General features: G+C 31.5%; 1 protein-coding gene and 1 long non-coding RNA gene across 3 annotated transcripts; both read right to left on the minus strand.

Annotated features, from left to right (window-relative positions):
- Positions 1-1,432: 1,432 nt before the first annotated feature.
- LOC128190840 (uncharacterized) lies at positions 1,433-5,693 on the minus strand. 2 transcript variants are annotated; one of them, XM_052863053.1, is made up of 7 exons: positions 5,380-5,693; positions 4,819-4,941; positions 4,295-4,503; positions 4,037-4,133; positions 3,761-3,880; positions 2,847-2,931; positions 1,433-2,583 (listed from the first exon to the last, which is right to left on the minus strand). In XM_052863053.1, exons 1-7 carry the CDS (start codon positions 5,438-5,440, stop codon positions 2,001-2,003), a joined length of 1,278 nt encoding a protein of 425 aa, XP_052719013.1. In that variant the 5' UTR covers positions 5,441-5,693; the 3' UTR covers positions 1,433-2,000. The 2 variants fall into 2 exon arrangements, with proteins under 2 accessions (XP_052719013.1, XP_052719012.1); XM_052863052.1 differs by having other exon boundaries at positions 4,295-4,557; positions 5,380-5,691.
- Positions 5,694-10,749: 5,056 nt separating this feature from the next.
- Positions 10,750-15,410, minus strand: LOC128189789 (uncharacterized). The gene is made up of 2 exons (XR_008244279.1): positions 15,295-15,410; positions 10,750-11,214 (listed from the first exon to the last, which is right to left on the minus strand). It is a non-coding gene; the product is annotated as an uncharacterized LOC128189789 (long non-coding RNA).
- Positions 15,411-16,065: the final 655 nt, after the last annotated feature.

The raw sequence follows: 16,065 nt of genomic DNA on the forward strand, positions 1-16,065 counted from the left end.
CCTCTCAGAGGTAGCAAATTGCCAAAAAAAAACCCGCTCTTTAGAGCATAGAAAATGCATATATTATATAAGAAATTTGATAAAAATATACAAATTTTGAATATTTTTCTTTGTTCGCCAGAAACATTTATTATACGTACATTCACGTTTCTTTTCTTTTTGGTTAAATTTAAAAAACAAAATATGCATACATATTTACTCTTAAAACTTATTGAATTTTTTTAAATTGCAGGAAAAATGGATATTAACATTAAGTATTTTCTTCTTCTTGCTTGTATCGACAAACTGCCAGCATTGTTCACACAGACTTAGCGACGATGAGTTTGAAAGACAACTTCAGCACTTACACTTTGAAGCCCGCGGAATAGAAGTTCTAAACAATACATTTAGTCAGCCAATTGACAATTCGCGGTGCCTTAACCCATATCTAGATGCATCGCCTGTGTTTCTAAACGAAAGATCTCTTTGTCCCTGGGATTTGGTTGAGGACGTTAACGAAAATCGGTATCCCCAAGTTCTTCACTTTGCAAGATGCAGATGCAGCAGTTGTTTAGATGGGATGGGAAATTATGAATGTAAACCAGTGTCTTACCGGATTCCCTTGTTAGAGAAGCGATGCGTTGACGGTGTTTTTCAGTACGTGAAAACATACCTAGACTTACCTGTCGGATGCACGTGCACAAAACCACGAGTCATCCAGGTTTCCAAAAGAATTCAAAATCTGCATATAAAACGAATGAATTTCCAAACGCTACGACAAAAAATTAAGGGAACTTACTGATCATTAAGTCATAAATACTGTATATAATGGCAAATAATCACGATGGTTTTAATTTCACTATGTTCGCGATTAAATATTTTCCTGCGAAATTAAACCCATCGTGAATACTATCATTAGTTTTCAAAAACGTTTCAATGCTTATATATTCTGATCAACTGATTTTTAAACAGCGTGAAATTAAAACCATCGCGATTGGTACTTTAATAGTAATCGTGAAATTTTAACACCGTAGAATTAAAACGACTTACAGTATTAGTTAAAAAAACATATTTTTCTTAACCCATGGCTTTAGCAATTTGATTTGTCTGAAAAATTGTAATAAAAAATAATCATCCGAAATATAAAAGTTTATTAGATATCAAAGCACGTTTACAATCACATTTTTTATAGATTATTATTGTTCACTACTTTTTGAGATGAATAAACTTCTGCAATATTCGGATGTGTTTATCTTCTGAAGTTTTTTATGCCTTTTTTTTTTTAATCGTTACTATCTGTGTCATACAATCCTCCTCCTTTGTTCGTAAAATAACATAAGGATACCATACACTTGTGTTTATACGATTTTCCTTTTTATTGTCTTACCAACATATCATTTTCATTTTTTTTCGGCTCATCAATAAAAGAAAATTATAAAAAAAAAAAAAAACCCAAACGATAGTCTTTTTTATGTTAATATCTAATATTGCATTAAGTGATTTAATTACTAGTATTTAAACTCATACATACAGTGACCTAAAACCAACATATTATGGTTAAAATAAAACACAATATATCTGTAAAAAGAAAAGAAAAAGAAATCAATAATACTTGATCTCTGGAAATGTATGCAATGTAGAAGAATTAGCAAAACAAGTACAGAGCATTTTACTGTAGTTGACGGAGCATTTAACCAATCTGTTTCTAATCAAAACGACAAAACATTCAAATAAAAGTGTAGTAAAGCATAAAAAAGTATTTATTACAATTATTCTTGCAGAGACAATAAAGGTATCAAATTTCAACATATATATATCAAATATTAAATGTCAAAGGTATAATATCAGGTGGTAAATGTTAAAGGATTTTTTTTTCTTAACCAATTTTGCTTAATTTTTAATAAAATACATACAGACTTGGTTTTTAATGATATACAATGAAGTGTTTCTAAATGACGATATTCTAACCGACCGAAAACTTCCCTAAGCAAATAGTGACGTATATTATACGTTTTACCTGATCAGCGTTTAGACCTAATTGTAGATAATGACGTGTAAGGTCTGTTAACCATATTCTCATTTGCATATCTACTATGTTGGCTGACGTCAGTATAAACAACTTCACCCTGATCACTGATGGAGATCTTTTTGCCACGTGTTTTAGGCATGTTGAGGTCCTTGGGTTCTACGTACTCGCCGTTCTCCTGATTCATTGTATCCCCGCCTCCCGGGTTATACTTTGCAGTGATTTGATCAATGGGTAGTGTGACAGCTGGTAATACAGTGTAATCGCTTGAATCTTTGTCGTGAAGGGACACCGGGGTAAGGTATGAATCTTGTCCATTTTCACCAGCAAAGGAAGGGGTAAGATACTCATCTTTGGAATAACTTCCAATATTACCATTATTCTGTGGCCCGTTCCTGTAGTTAAGGTTGCTGACTTTAGACGTACGATTTTCGTCCTTTATTTCGTCGTAAACCTCCTCTTCGTGGAGATGGTGGTTATGGGGAAATGAACGGTATCGATCGGCCCGGAAACCAAGTGGTGGTTGACCATGGAAAAAATCATCATGATGGGCTTTATCTTTTTTATCCTTTTTGTTTCTGCAAGGGGATCAATAGTTTATGATGTGAATATCTGCGTGATACATTATAATGTTGTGATAAGAAAATAGACTACGCATTATAAAAAAAATTGTTATTTCGATGAATACCACTCATTTACATGAAGTTTATATTAGTATATTGAATAACGTTTGGACAGGACATTTTATTCTTAATTCAAGATAATTTTGGTACACATATTTGAATAATATTAAGTCATTTTATTTTGATAAAGTCTTAGTTACATGTTGAACATTACTCACTTTTGAAAGAGGAGATAAATAACTCCTATAATGACAAAGAAGGTCACCAGACCCCCTGGTATCCCGGCAATCAGTGGAAGGTTTTCTGCAAGAAAAATCACAGGGAGATCATAATTCATCTGCTTCTCGATAAAAATTCATTACGATTTTCATAACACCATTACTGACAAAGTATCAACTTTCAACAAAGATAGCTGGTTTGGAATATATTTTGTTAGCCTTGAATAAAAAAGCCCAAAGTATAGAATGCTATCGATTTTTGGTTTCATTTTGGGGGAATAATTATAATGGACGTTTCAGGATTTTTTTTTAAAATACAAATCAACAGATTGTTAACCTAATTCTAAGTGTTTATTTTACTGAGAAGACCAATATATGTATATCCATATCAAAGACAAATAAAACATTTACTGTTTTTAACAAGATATCCTTTTGTAAATTCTGTAAGCTATTAAAAAGTTGATCTATATCGATTCTTTAATGAAAGATGAAAACATATCATTATTCGAATAAACTTTATTCAGAATGGCGTAAAAAAACAGAATGTTTTGCTTTAAAATTCAATTTTTCACGTTTCCTATTTTTAGTTGATCTGATGATAAGCAAAAAAACCCCAAAAACATAAATTAGAGCATGTATTTAACTATCTTCGGAAACCCACGTCCATATCAAATACTGTTACAGACCGTGGGCCATCTTGCTGAATTTTTCTCGTACTCATAAAGTCGTCGTTTTATACATTTACCTCAAAACATTATAGTGTTTCGTTTTATCATTGGTGATTTGGGAATGATATATATATTATGAAAACAAAAAAGATGCAAGACTGAAAGTGGGATTCCGACTATGGTATCTGACCCCTATTAAAGACTGAAAATCTGTAAACAGGTCTAATGAGCAAGGTGTACACAAACCTTTGAAAAAATCTGACGTCTGAATTGTCTCTGTTGTGGTGGCCCTCGGTGATCCCGAGAACGTTGGTGAAGTATGAGTCACTGTCAGACTTCTTGTAGTCTGTGGCGGATGACTACAGTCTATGGAAAAATGGATCCCAAGTTGCTAATTTTTAGATTTATATGTTTTTATTTGTTTAACAAAAAAAATTTGTAAAATCTAAGATTTTGACAATTCCAATAGGTTATGCATAATTTCGTGTAGACGCCGTAGTGTTGTAAGAAACCTGAACCTACTGTTTGTTACGCAGGTTGATCCGGCTTCAAAGACACGTATGTCGTCAATTCCAATGATGCTGTAAATCCCTATGCCCCGTAAAGCGTGAATTCTAACCTATTAAAAAAATTTAATCCAGACTGTATATTCTAGCTTTTTTCTTTAATTAATTAAAAGTGAACTGGTTTTTTAATATACAATTATATAATATTAGAGAAAATACAAAGTATGAAAATTTGATTAAACTTCAATTACAGAAAAATGTAACTTTTTGGTACCTTCAGTTTTGTGTCAGTGTTAGGAATGGAAGGTAGTTCGATCCCATTACAGTGCCACATGTTCCCTAAACTGCCATTAAATTTTTTCACAGTTTCCCACGAATTCGCTGTTGTCTTATAAACTTCTATCTCGAGGGACCCCATCTGACTTCCCCACATATGATAGGCCAGAAACAAACAGTTGTCGTTGCTCTCTTGGACTGTAAATTCTAAGATTGCGCCACTTTCTTCATTTTTTTCCTCATAGAAAAAGGCATAGAACTCTACGATGCAAAATGTACATTGCCATAGCGATTTTTATCTATATTAACGCACTAGTAGTTTGAAAACACTATATTCATTTACTCCTATCTTGGTATATGGATATTAATAATCTAAGGAATAATGTTTATAAAGTTACATAATTCAGATTCAATGCATCTAGCCAATGATAGTGTTTTCTTTGTAAATACAAGCTCATGCAAGTATCTAATTGTGATTCAAAGAACAAAACCAGTGACAAATTAAACTGTTGTCATACAAACCTCCTTCAAAAGCCTTTTCTGGACCAGACAGTTCTAAATTGCTTTTAAACTTTGACATCGTAAAGTTCTCATTTTTCCAACCACATGCATCACCTGACTCGAAGTTGCATGATACAGTTTCCCCTAAAAGTAAATAACATGTGTTTATTTCTGTTCTTCCATTGTCGTTATAATTTGACTCCACAAAAAGCATTTACGTGATTGTTGCCATTCATCTTCCGGCAACACTATACGCTTTTTTCAGCGCAATGGCTTCAATTACACAAAATGGCTGAAGTTTTGTGTAGTTTTCTTTACAAACACCTAACATGGATGTTATCTGAATGTTTTCTTCATATTTGCAAATAACTTTCCTTACAAAACTTAACGAAAAACAAGACTGTTTATTTCTATGTTAACTGATTTATCAATCTTTAAAGAAAATATAATGTCTAATCAACAGAGTATTGACAAAAAATGTATCCCTATTTAAAATACCCTATCCTTTTTTTTGTAGAAAGAGATTGTCAATTTTTCATTCATACTTAGTTTATTGAACAACATAATATTAAATACACTTACCTTTCTGTGGAACTTTCCAAATAAATATCAAAAACCACAGATATAACTTCAAGGTTGTCATCTCGAAAAGAGATACTGGTGTATGTCAAGGTTCGATAGAGGAAAACGACAGGGGAAAATCAAGCAGGAAGAAAAATAACAATACAGAGGAGGTGTGCATCCAATCATTTTTTGTACATTACTATAGATAATATCTTGATATGTATTCAAATACATTCGTTCTGAATCACTGCATCCAGATTTTACTGACAAAAGCTGATTCAACAAGCATTCTGAGAGTATTGCATAAGCAATACACGTTCCCAACCGGTTTGTGGAAAGGACTATGTGCGGTTTGGTCAAATATCTGCCCCCGATTTCGACCAATTTTTAAATAGTATCGTATAAGAATGAAATCTTCACAAATCATTGTAAAGAGGATGCCTATAACTTTAATCTTGATTTTAATCGTTATTGCTCACTGGCTTTTTATCTATGACGTCATCTAAATGACCTAATTCCCGCAAAGTTGCAAACAAATGAAGATATTCTCATTTTAGCTCTATATTTTGCATTCGGAAGTATAGAGCGCAGGTCTGCTCAAGTGCAATTTTAACATATGTTTTTCTTCAGATAGTTATATATATTATACTAAAAAATGGTACTTGAGCAAGCCTTCGCTCGATGTTTCCCAGTCGGAAAACCATCGGAAAACACCCATATTTTGCTACAAAACATCAATTTCAGGCACGTAGCATCAGGGGGGGGGGGGGGGGCAGGGGGGGCCTGGCCCCCCACTTTTTCTCGCAGCAACAAATTTTTTAAAATTTACATATAAAAAATGGAATTATCATTGAGTTGGCCCCCCCACTTTTTTGGGAGTATGTAAAGCCCCCCCCCCCCCCCCCCCGGATTAGGATTTTGAAGATTTTGGGAAACGTAACTTTTTCCTTTTTTTTTTTTTTTGCTTGTCAAGATTTTTTGGATGATTCTGGCCCCCCCTCTTTCAAAAACGATGCTACGTGCCTGAATTTATCAAAATAATGCAATATTCATGACGTCATTTCTACGTTATGACGTCACTGTGGTGATAACCTTTTACACCTTTATTTCCAATATGATTTTAACTATCTTTCATCTTATTTTAAAGCTCTTTCTAAAACTTTGATTTTGGGGGGCAAAAATTGCATAAAACCGCACTTAGTCCTTTGTGAAAACAATGCACTGTTATGCAGAATATCGAACCCGAACATTAAAAAATTGGAATATAAAAAATTAATTTTCTCGGAAATATGTCAACCAGACGCTACAAAAGTGTAAGCTTGATCTGTTGACATTTTGAAGCTGTTTAGCAAATTTCATATTATTCCTCAAACGCTTAAAGAAAAAAAGTGTGGAAAACTGAAGTTGGATAGACAGACGGACGGACGGACGGATAGACGGACGGACGGACGCAGAGGAAAGCTATAGTCCCCTCCGGTGAAAACCGGTAGGGGACTAACAAGCATTCTGAGAGTATTGCATAAGCAATACACGTCCCCTACCGGTCTGTATTATTCTATGAAAGCTTCGAAGCATACATATTTCAAAACTGTTATAAACGAGATGTTATGCTTTAATTAGAGAAAAAAGAACAGAGGAAATTCAAACTACATCGTTGATATGAAAATGAAATAAAAAATGGGTAAAATACTCTTTATTTTATCTCATGTAATTTCGCCAAGTCCATTAAGTATTTGCTGATAGAAATTTGTGAAAACAATGCACTGTTATGCAGAATATCATTTCTTACCGTCTTCTGTACCCCGAATAAAGAGACCAACCCGAAAACGAACCCGATTGTAATAATACAAAAACACTGTCGATTAAATTTACAACACAATGCTTGACACTATTTTACAGAACTTATTTGTTTGTTAGAAACAATAAAAGGAATGGTACAAGTAATGCACGATATCATTACTGACTATATACTTTCCCCGTTTATTCAATACACACCGAACCCGATAACGAACCCGAACATTAAAGAATTGGAATATAAAAAAATAATTTTCTCGAAAAGATGTCAACCAGACGCTACAAAAGTGTAAACTTGATCTTTAGTTTGACATTTTGAAGCTGTTCAGCAAATTTCATATTATTCCTCAAACGGTAGGGGACTAAAAAGACTGGAACAAATCTTTTCTGCAGCATTTTCAGAGGTACTTTAAGGGGTTGTATATTAATTAGGCTAAAATGTTTATGTTATTTCGGACATCTTTCTTATCTTTACTTGACATTGTGAGAGCTTAACTGCAATTATTTTCAACTTTTTAAGAAGATTTATTCCATTATACGCTTAAGTCATTTATTCATTCCAAATCAATGTTTATACACCATCAGTATGGGTGTTCAGTGATATCAAAAACACTGTACCTGCTCTTTTGCATTTTATAGAAATTTTCTACTATTAATCTACTATTTCCTTGCCAAAATTTGAATTTAAATCTCGGAAAATCGTGTTTAAAACTTACAAAACTCTCGGTTTTGTAGATTTCTGCCTCAGAACCAGGGAACTGTCCATTTCTATGCCAGTTTTATAAGACTCCCGTTTGCATTTCATGTTTACTGATTTCAGTTTTTATATTCTTAAAACATATACATTTATATTATATATTTGATTATAAAATCAATAAAATTATTTGCGGTATGTCAAAAAACACTTTAGTTACCTAATACACAGCAGATATCCATCGATGGTGTTGACGTCATGGACATCGCACCACCGCAATGAATAATTGCCATCACATTTTACACAAATAAAATAGTGTAATTACGCTGTCTTTGCTTATATAAAGCTTTGTAAACTTGAGAAAAAATCAATTGAGTGTGCGACAATAGGTGTGTTAGTCTTCTTTTACCATACTTTTTCTACTTTTCCCATGATCTCGTGATACCATGTTTTGGAAAGTCCGGTCAAGTTCAGCTGTTTAAAATGTAAGAGATTATTTTAGAACGGAACGAATTTCCATAGTATTCTTACACAGCAGTGCGATAGGACCGTTTGACAAAGGCAAATAAATGATGAAAAAACCCAAACAAAAGCCATTTTTTTAAATTTGGTAATTATAATAATCTTTATAGATTTTTTAACCGATTGTTATAGTAATGAAGAAATTTAATAATAAGAACAATAAACTAGACACGATCTCATTGCGAGCAACGAGGAGGTCTTCCGTGCGATTTTTTTAAATGTTACGTGACCTTGACTTTGATATTTGACCCTTTATCTCCTTATCGGGGCAACAACAAAAATTTTATGGTTGAATATTGTTAGGAACATTATTCTCGGCATTCTTATTCTATATTGATTTTCAAAATGATGCTTTAAAACATATTTGTTCTGTTTGAGTTATGTTATCAAAGTTTTGGACTTCTGGCCCCTTAAAACCCCTTAAAAAATCCCTAATTACGGAACACATGATAAAATAGTTATAATTTATTGTTAAATAAATGTGAGATGAACATTATTGCTTCCTAAACATATAACAAAATATTTTTCAGTGAAGTGCTATAAAAGAAAGACTTCAAAGCCTTTATGGCCCCTATAAATAAAAAGATAGGTCTTTATAAATATATTTTGTTCAACAAGTGTTTAGAAATTCTTAGCCGTTTTTGAGCTATTTTGTAAAGACCGTTTTATGGGCCGACCCCTTATCCCCTTATTGGGGCCATGTGACAAAATTTCGATGGTTGAATATTGACAAGCGCATCATTTTAAGCATTTATTATTCAATATTGCTTTTCAAAATATTACTCAGTAAAGTGCTATTGAAGAAAGACTTTAGAGCCCTTTTGGCCCCTAAATTGAAGGGCCAGCCCCTTTTTCTTGGCATTATATGAAAGGTCTTCTGATATCAAACATATTTTGTCCAACAAGTGTTTAGAAATTCTTTGCCGTTTTTGAGATATCTGGGATAGGACGTTTTAGGGGCCGACCCCTTATCTCCATATTGGGGCCAGATATCGAAATTTTTATGATTTATATATTGTTTAAAACATTATTCTAAGCATCTTTTATTCTATATTGCTTTTCAAAATATTTGTCCTTTTTGATATATAATTGATCGAAGTTGTGGACTTCTGGCCCCTGAAAACCCCTAATTACGTAACGCATGATAATTTTTTTTATAATGTATAGTTTTATAAGTGAAAGATAAACAATTTGCTTTTTAAACATATTACAAAATATTTCTCAGTAAAGTGCTATAGAAGAAAGACTTTAGAGCCCTTTTGGTCCCTAAATTGAAAGGCCAGCCCCTTTTTCTTGGCATTATGTGAAAGGACTTCTGATATTAAAACATATTTTGTTCAACAAGTGTTTAGAAATTCTTTGTCGTTTTTGAGCTATCTGGGATAGGACATTTTAGGGGCCGACCCCTAATCTCCTTATTGGGGCCAGATAAATAATCTTTTATGATTTAGATATTGTTTAAAACATCATTCTAAGCATCTTTTATTCTATATTACTTCTCAAAATATTTGTCCTTTTTGATATATAATTGATCGAAGTTTTGGACTTCTGGCCCCTTAAAACCTTAATTACGTGACGCATGATAAAATTTTTATAATGTATAGTTTTATAAGAGAAAGATAAACATTTTCGCTTCTTAAACATATTACAAAATATTTCTCAGTAAAGTGCTATAGAAGAAAGACTTTTGAGCCCTTTTGACCCCTAATTTGAAAAACCAGCCCCTTTTTCTTGATATAAAACGAAGTCTTGTAAATATAAATTTTATTTGCTCTATATGTTATGGTAAAATTTTTTCAGGAAAGGAGATAAAGAACGAAAACCATTCAAAATCACGTCGTTTTTTCAAAAAACTCGATTTTCGGGTCCAGGCGAGCTTCGACGCCTTTGAAGCAAGACAACCATAAATGCCTTTAAACACATCTACAATCTTTCGTCTACAATCCCTGAAAATTTGAATTCCATATCGTTTTTCGTTTAGGAGGAGATAGCCGGACAAACTGACCCTCTAAAAATCGCTAAAACGTCGATATCTCCCGAACGGAAATGACGTCATTAAAATAAAAAATTATAAATAAAGTTTTAATCAATATCTACAAGATCTTTAACTTTCACGAAAATCGGTCAAGTCGTTTTCAAAAAATCGCTTGTACAAAAAAGCGTAAGAAAAAAAAAGAAAAGGGAAAAAGAAACAAAGCAATAACAGTAAGGTCTTCCGTTGGAAACGGAAGACCTTAACTATAATATTTACTTGAAAACAATTAAAAGAACGCATCATTTGGGCTGTAATTTTTTAGAAAATTAGGTTGGAATCTAATTTATCTTGTAGATATCTGCATTGGAGCTTAATTTAGATAATTTCATACATAGTGTACATAGATAAGTTATCACTAATTTATATCATTTATGTACATGGATACAGTAACTTGAAATCCGCTAATACATCATCAGTTTCAGTCACATATTGGAACAGCAATACATGCCACAGGAACTCGCTCTATGGTCTTTTTGTTCAAAACTGTCACCTCAGTATCCCTATAAACAGGGCGACAGACCAGGCCTGCGACCACAAGGGGGCGTTCAAACATGCATTCTGCTTGTTTTATTCTTATTGGCTGTCGAAATCGGTTTTCCTCAATAATCATCGTCCACGGGCAGAGAGAAACGTCCCCGATATCCATAAGATTGCCGCCATTATCGCTACAAAGATTTCTTTTCGGGTGTAGTTTTGTTAAGTTCTTCCGACTTGTATTATCAGCTTGAACACTCGTATCGTTCGTATTCAATGCTGACGTATTCATCTCTCTTGTGAGGTATGTCAATAAATAAAGAATGAATGTACCCTGAAAATAAAGAGATTTCTTAACAGTCAAAATCAATTAAAAATCATCTTTTTGTTTGATGTAATTTAAAAATTTTCTTTGAAATGTTGTACAGGCGTCATCTATTGAATATCTAAACTAATCAGATATACCCCTTGTATTTTATCATTTTATGAAATTTCTGATCACATAGTATTCCAAGTCAGTTTTATTTTCATTTTGATAATGTAAAAAAGCCCAAAAGGTTTAAGATGTTTTGAAAATTTCCCAACGCAACAAAGATCAATTTAAAAAATTTGCTTTTAAAAAACATTAAATATATTGGATTTTTTCAAACGCAAAGATTTCCCTTTAATCGTTTTTAACAAAATTTACAAAAGCACATACCAAATGCATATCTTAAACATTTGTTCACTTTGACACTTTTTTGTAAATAGAAATTGCCATGTGTTATTGTCTTATGTTCTCTGTTTATTCTAGTCACAATACTGTGTTATTTATCTATGTTTTATATATGGAGGATTGTTCCTCTGATTAACAGTATTGTGTTTGTTGTAGTTTACATTGTGGCATCTTTATGTTGTATTTTGTACTTTGTCATTTATTATATTATTTAATAAATGACCATTATTATTACTTAATCAATGTCTTCAGTTGTATTGTGTCAAACCGAGCACCACAATATCAGTTATCCATAAAGAGATTGGGTCATAAATTGTTAATACATGATTCTTATCTTATTTTTGAACAGTAAAACTTATTTGAAATTTATCAGGCTGTTTGCAAAGTATAATGCACTATGATTTTTAAAATAATAAATATGCAATATAAACAAATCAATATTACAAAAATTTATATATATATTTGAACAATAATTGATACTATACTCACATTTACCGCCATTGTAGATTATTTGTGGCTATTGTGCACGCACGATTGTTTATGTAAAAGTTATGTATTTAGGTATTGAATTTTGTATTTAAACTGTTTCATGTTTTTGCAGAATAGGCACCTAAAGGCGGAAAGTATCTCAAATTTGACACTTTTCGTAGATACAATATGCCAAATTATCAGGTCGATTCTAGTCACAATACTGTGTTTTTTGTTTTTGTTTTTTTTATAAATTGTATTTTTAGGACTGTGGCAACGTCTCATTGTTTATAAGTCACAATCCCTTCCAACTAATTATGATATTGTATTGTTTTGTTTGTTGTACTCTTCACCGTTTAACATTCTTTAAGCATAAAACTTTGTCATGTATTAATGAATTACCATTCCAATTCCTCAAACAATCTGTTGTGTTGTATTTTGTAAAACGGACCACCCCTTACTTAGCTATCCATAAATGTTATTCACTTACACTGATTCACCTTTTTCGTGATTGTTAATTTTGATTAACATTTTGTTATCTCACCAACAGGTACATATAATAATATTTTCAAAAATAATTCAATAGATTTCGCTCATATTATTTAAAATTACCTTCGTATTGTTCATGGAATGAATTGTAACCGGGTTATCCTCAAGATGATTTGATTTTATGTTAAACAGTTTTGTATATATATACATCAACTGAAAATTTTCTAATGTGAATGATTTGTCCGACAACCGGGACGGTATCATCAGGGGAATTACATCTCATATTGTTTGGGGAAAAATTATGTCACATGAAAAGATACATTTTCACGTGCAAATATCAGCTAAGTTCATATTGCTAAACAAAGATTATAAACAGTAATCTGAACCCAGTATAACGTATTTATCTTTTTATTTGTCGTTTATGTCAGATAACTCACATGTTATTAGTGGGTGAAGGAAAAAGTAAAAAAAACAACGATAAAACACATATTTTAAACTTTCATCTTCCTACACAGAAATATCAATGCAAAATTCACCCGGTAAATAACCGATATCTAGCGACATGAAATATTATTCATTTACAAATATAGACAGTTGAAATATGCTTAGTTCTATTTATAGCACATCTTTAATATCCAGTATTACACGTAATTTTACTCATTTTCAGCCACAGACAAACGTTTAGATTTTTTTTAATTTTAAAAATGCATAAAAGTTTTGATCAATCTTTCAGTACCAAAAACAAAAGATATTTTTACTTCACTGGGCTACTGAACCGCGACAATTTAACCTTTCTACATGGCAAGGCATAAAACATATTCATCCTTTTCTTGATAATTTATTTTGCTTTTATTTTTTTTGTAAGTCTTAATTTTTTTAATTGTTTTGTGTTTTAATAAGCATTATATTATAATATATTATATACATTATACGATATTTTAAACGATATTAGAAAAAGGGAAAGATAGTAATTACTAGTAATTGATAAGTGCAGCTGTTTGAGGAAAATCAGAGTTAAAAACTATAACTACTTTTCAATCAATTCAACAGATTAAAAAAGAAAATATCAATGTCATTCAATTCAGTTCATTTATTCACTAAAACTCTAAATAAATGATTCATTGGGTTATAAAGTTATAATAGCATTTGTACATAATCACATTCATTATGAATGAATTTATTAAAGGGGCATGGTCACGATTTTGGTCAAAAATTATTTTTTCGATTTTAATGTGTTCAATGTTTCATTAAGGCACTTTTAATAGGCAACCAAAATTTGATTGTCATTTGTTGAGTTATGAGCGAGTTACAGAGCTTACAATTCGCTATGTAAACAAAGCTTTTGTTTACATTTTGATTGTGAAGTGAAAATTCCAGTTTTAGACCTCAAATGAATGTGTTAATCGTTAGTAACTGTTTATTTATGCTTAAAATGAATAAAAAGATAGACAAATCAGCTTGAATTTTTTTACTGGTATATTGAACCTACGTAAACAAAAACAGGACACGAGCCTTGTTTATATGACGAAGAATTGTGAGCCCTGTACCTTGACTGGCATCCAAATTTCATTTGATCATTAGAAATGCATTCCTAAAGCATTGTAAATAATAAATACAGAAAAATAAAATTTGACCAAATTCGTGACCATGCCACTTTAAACATAACATTCGGGTTTTTTTATCGAATTTAATACATTACATTCTAATAAATTGTAAAACGTATCCCTTATTCCAGTAGTACCACATTATCAACACATTCGTTCATACCTAGCATATTTGATAAACCAACCCCATCCTTGTTGTGTTATGAATATTTTGCATGCATACTATCGTTTAAGTATGATTGTCCTTTATCCAGGTACATGGAGTAAATAAGACGCTTTCTATTGATATACCAATTAAAATAACATTTAACTTAATTCTAAATTGTCATTCTTTTTATTACACTCTAAAAAGTTGTTAGTAGTCAAAATAAACACCATAAGCAACTTGTTCATTGAAATGTTTATTTTATGAATGTATACACGAGGGTTGTCTAATACGTTCGTGGACACGATGCAATTTCTTCCTACATAACGACGCAACTTTCAGGAAAGTATTATTCTATTTCATATAGACTATGAATTAAAATACTGCAAATATTAATAACTTAAAACTCTTAACGAAGTTTTGACAATTTTTACACTACTTTACGCAACCCTTTAAATACGGTAAAATTTTATCATATTTTTAGAAAAACATTAAAAAAAATCTCTAGTTTGATTTTGAATTTTGTAACAAATATTTCGGTATGCAATTAGTATATACATAAACTTACAATGTATTCAAAATGACAGAAACGCGAGTGTCTACGAACTTTTTGGACAGCTCTGTAAGCTACATTAAAAACATTTTAATTTCTGTGATAAATATAAATTTTTAGATATAAATGTTTTTAAACAAAATTACTATTTTTTCTTATTTTGGATATTATTTTTCATATCATAAATGTAAATCTATGTTTGACAAAAAATTTAAAAGTTTTACAGATTATATACATTGAAACTTGGTTTGAAAGTTTTTACTTTTAAAACAATCTTTATACTCACATTTTTAAAATTATTCAAACGGAGCTCAAATGTTTCCGGAAATCCGTAAAATAGCAATATCTTAACGAAAAATTTGGTTAGATATATGTTTAAAGTAAATAAATTACGAGGAGAAAATAATAAGAAAAATATAAAATTGAAACACATTACTAACCACGACATATGCAGTCCGTATGTCCACGTATGTCTCCTGCATTGGTGTTTATAAATGTTATATCTTATTTTTGTAAAACAAACACTTAATTAATGTAGTTGACTATGGTGTCACTAAGGGGATGTTTAGTATGTATATAAGATACTATGATAAGTTAAATTTCAGGGGGATCCCCGTAGAGTTTGGACGTTTTGGAGAACTCCCCGAGAACAGGATCGGTCGGACGATAAACAAAAAATTCCCCAATGATAGAATGTCTTGAATACATAGGAGTAAGGTTAATGTACCGGTATTTACACCAGAATTAAGATTAAAAGATTACTTTGGGCATTAGTTAAACTTGTTTGTTAAATCCTTCTCCAAACCATAATGCATACGACGGGTGCTCATACCCAGTTTCCGTGGTGCTAAGCAGATAAAAGTCATTGACTTTCTCTGTATGGGAAACTATGTGCATTAACGGACACAAACATTTTTTACCTCAAAAATTTTTATTTAAAAAATGCAAATGATATATATTAAATATGCAATAAAAACATAAACAAGGCAAAAAATGTAATTATACATATTATCAAAACAGTCCTGTAAATATAAATTAATAAAATATTATAAAACAGTTTAAAATGGCACATTTGAGTATTGCAAAAATGTTCTGGGTTATCTCTTAGGAACTGCAGTCTGGTAAAGCTGTACAAGCCACTGCAATTCTCTCGAAGCTGTGTATATATTTCATGGTTCTTATATCCAGTAGTTTAACAGCAAACGTCCTGT

Source organism: Crassostrea angulata, chromosome 6 (assembly GCF_025612915.1).
Source record: "Crassostrea angulata isolate pt1a10 chromosome 6, ASM2561291v2, whole genome shotgun sequence".
Taxonomy (NCBI): domain Eukaryota; kingdom Metazoa; phylum Mollusca; class Bivalvia; order Ostreida; family Ostreidae; genus Magallana; species Magallana angulata.

Bases quoted from the DNA above. Each gene is read 5' to 3' on its own strand.
- LOC128190840 (XM_052863052.1), bottom strand. From the start codon at position 5,440: ATGACAACCTTGAAGTTATATCTGTGGTTTTTGATATTTATTTGGAAA. The intron at 4,558-4,818 runs GTTTGTATGACA...TTTGCATCGTAG, and splicing joins AGAAAAGGCTTTTGAAGGAG to AGTTCTATGCCTTTTTCTAT. The intron at 2,584-2,846 runs GTGAGTAATGTT...ATCCCCTTGCAG, and splicing joins ATTTATCTCCTCTTTCAAAA to AAACAAAAAGGATAAAAAAG.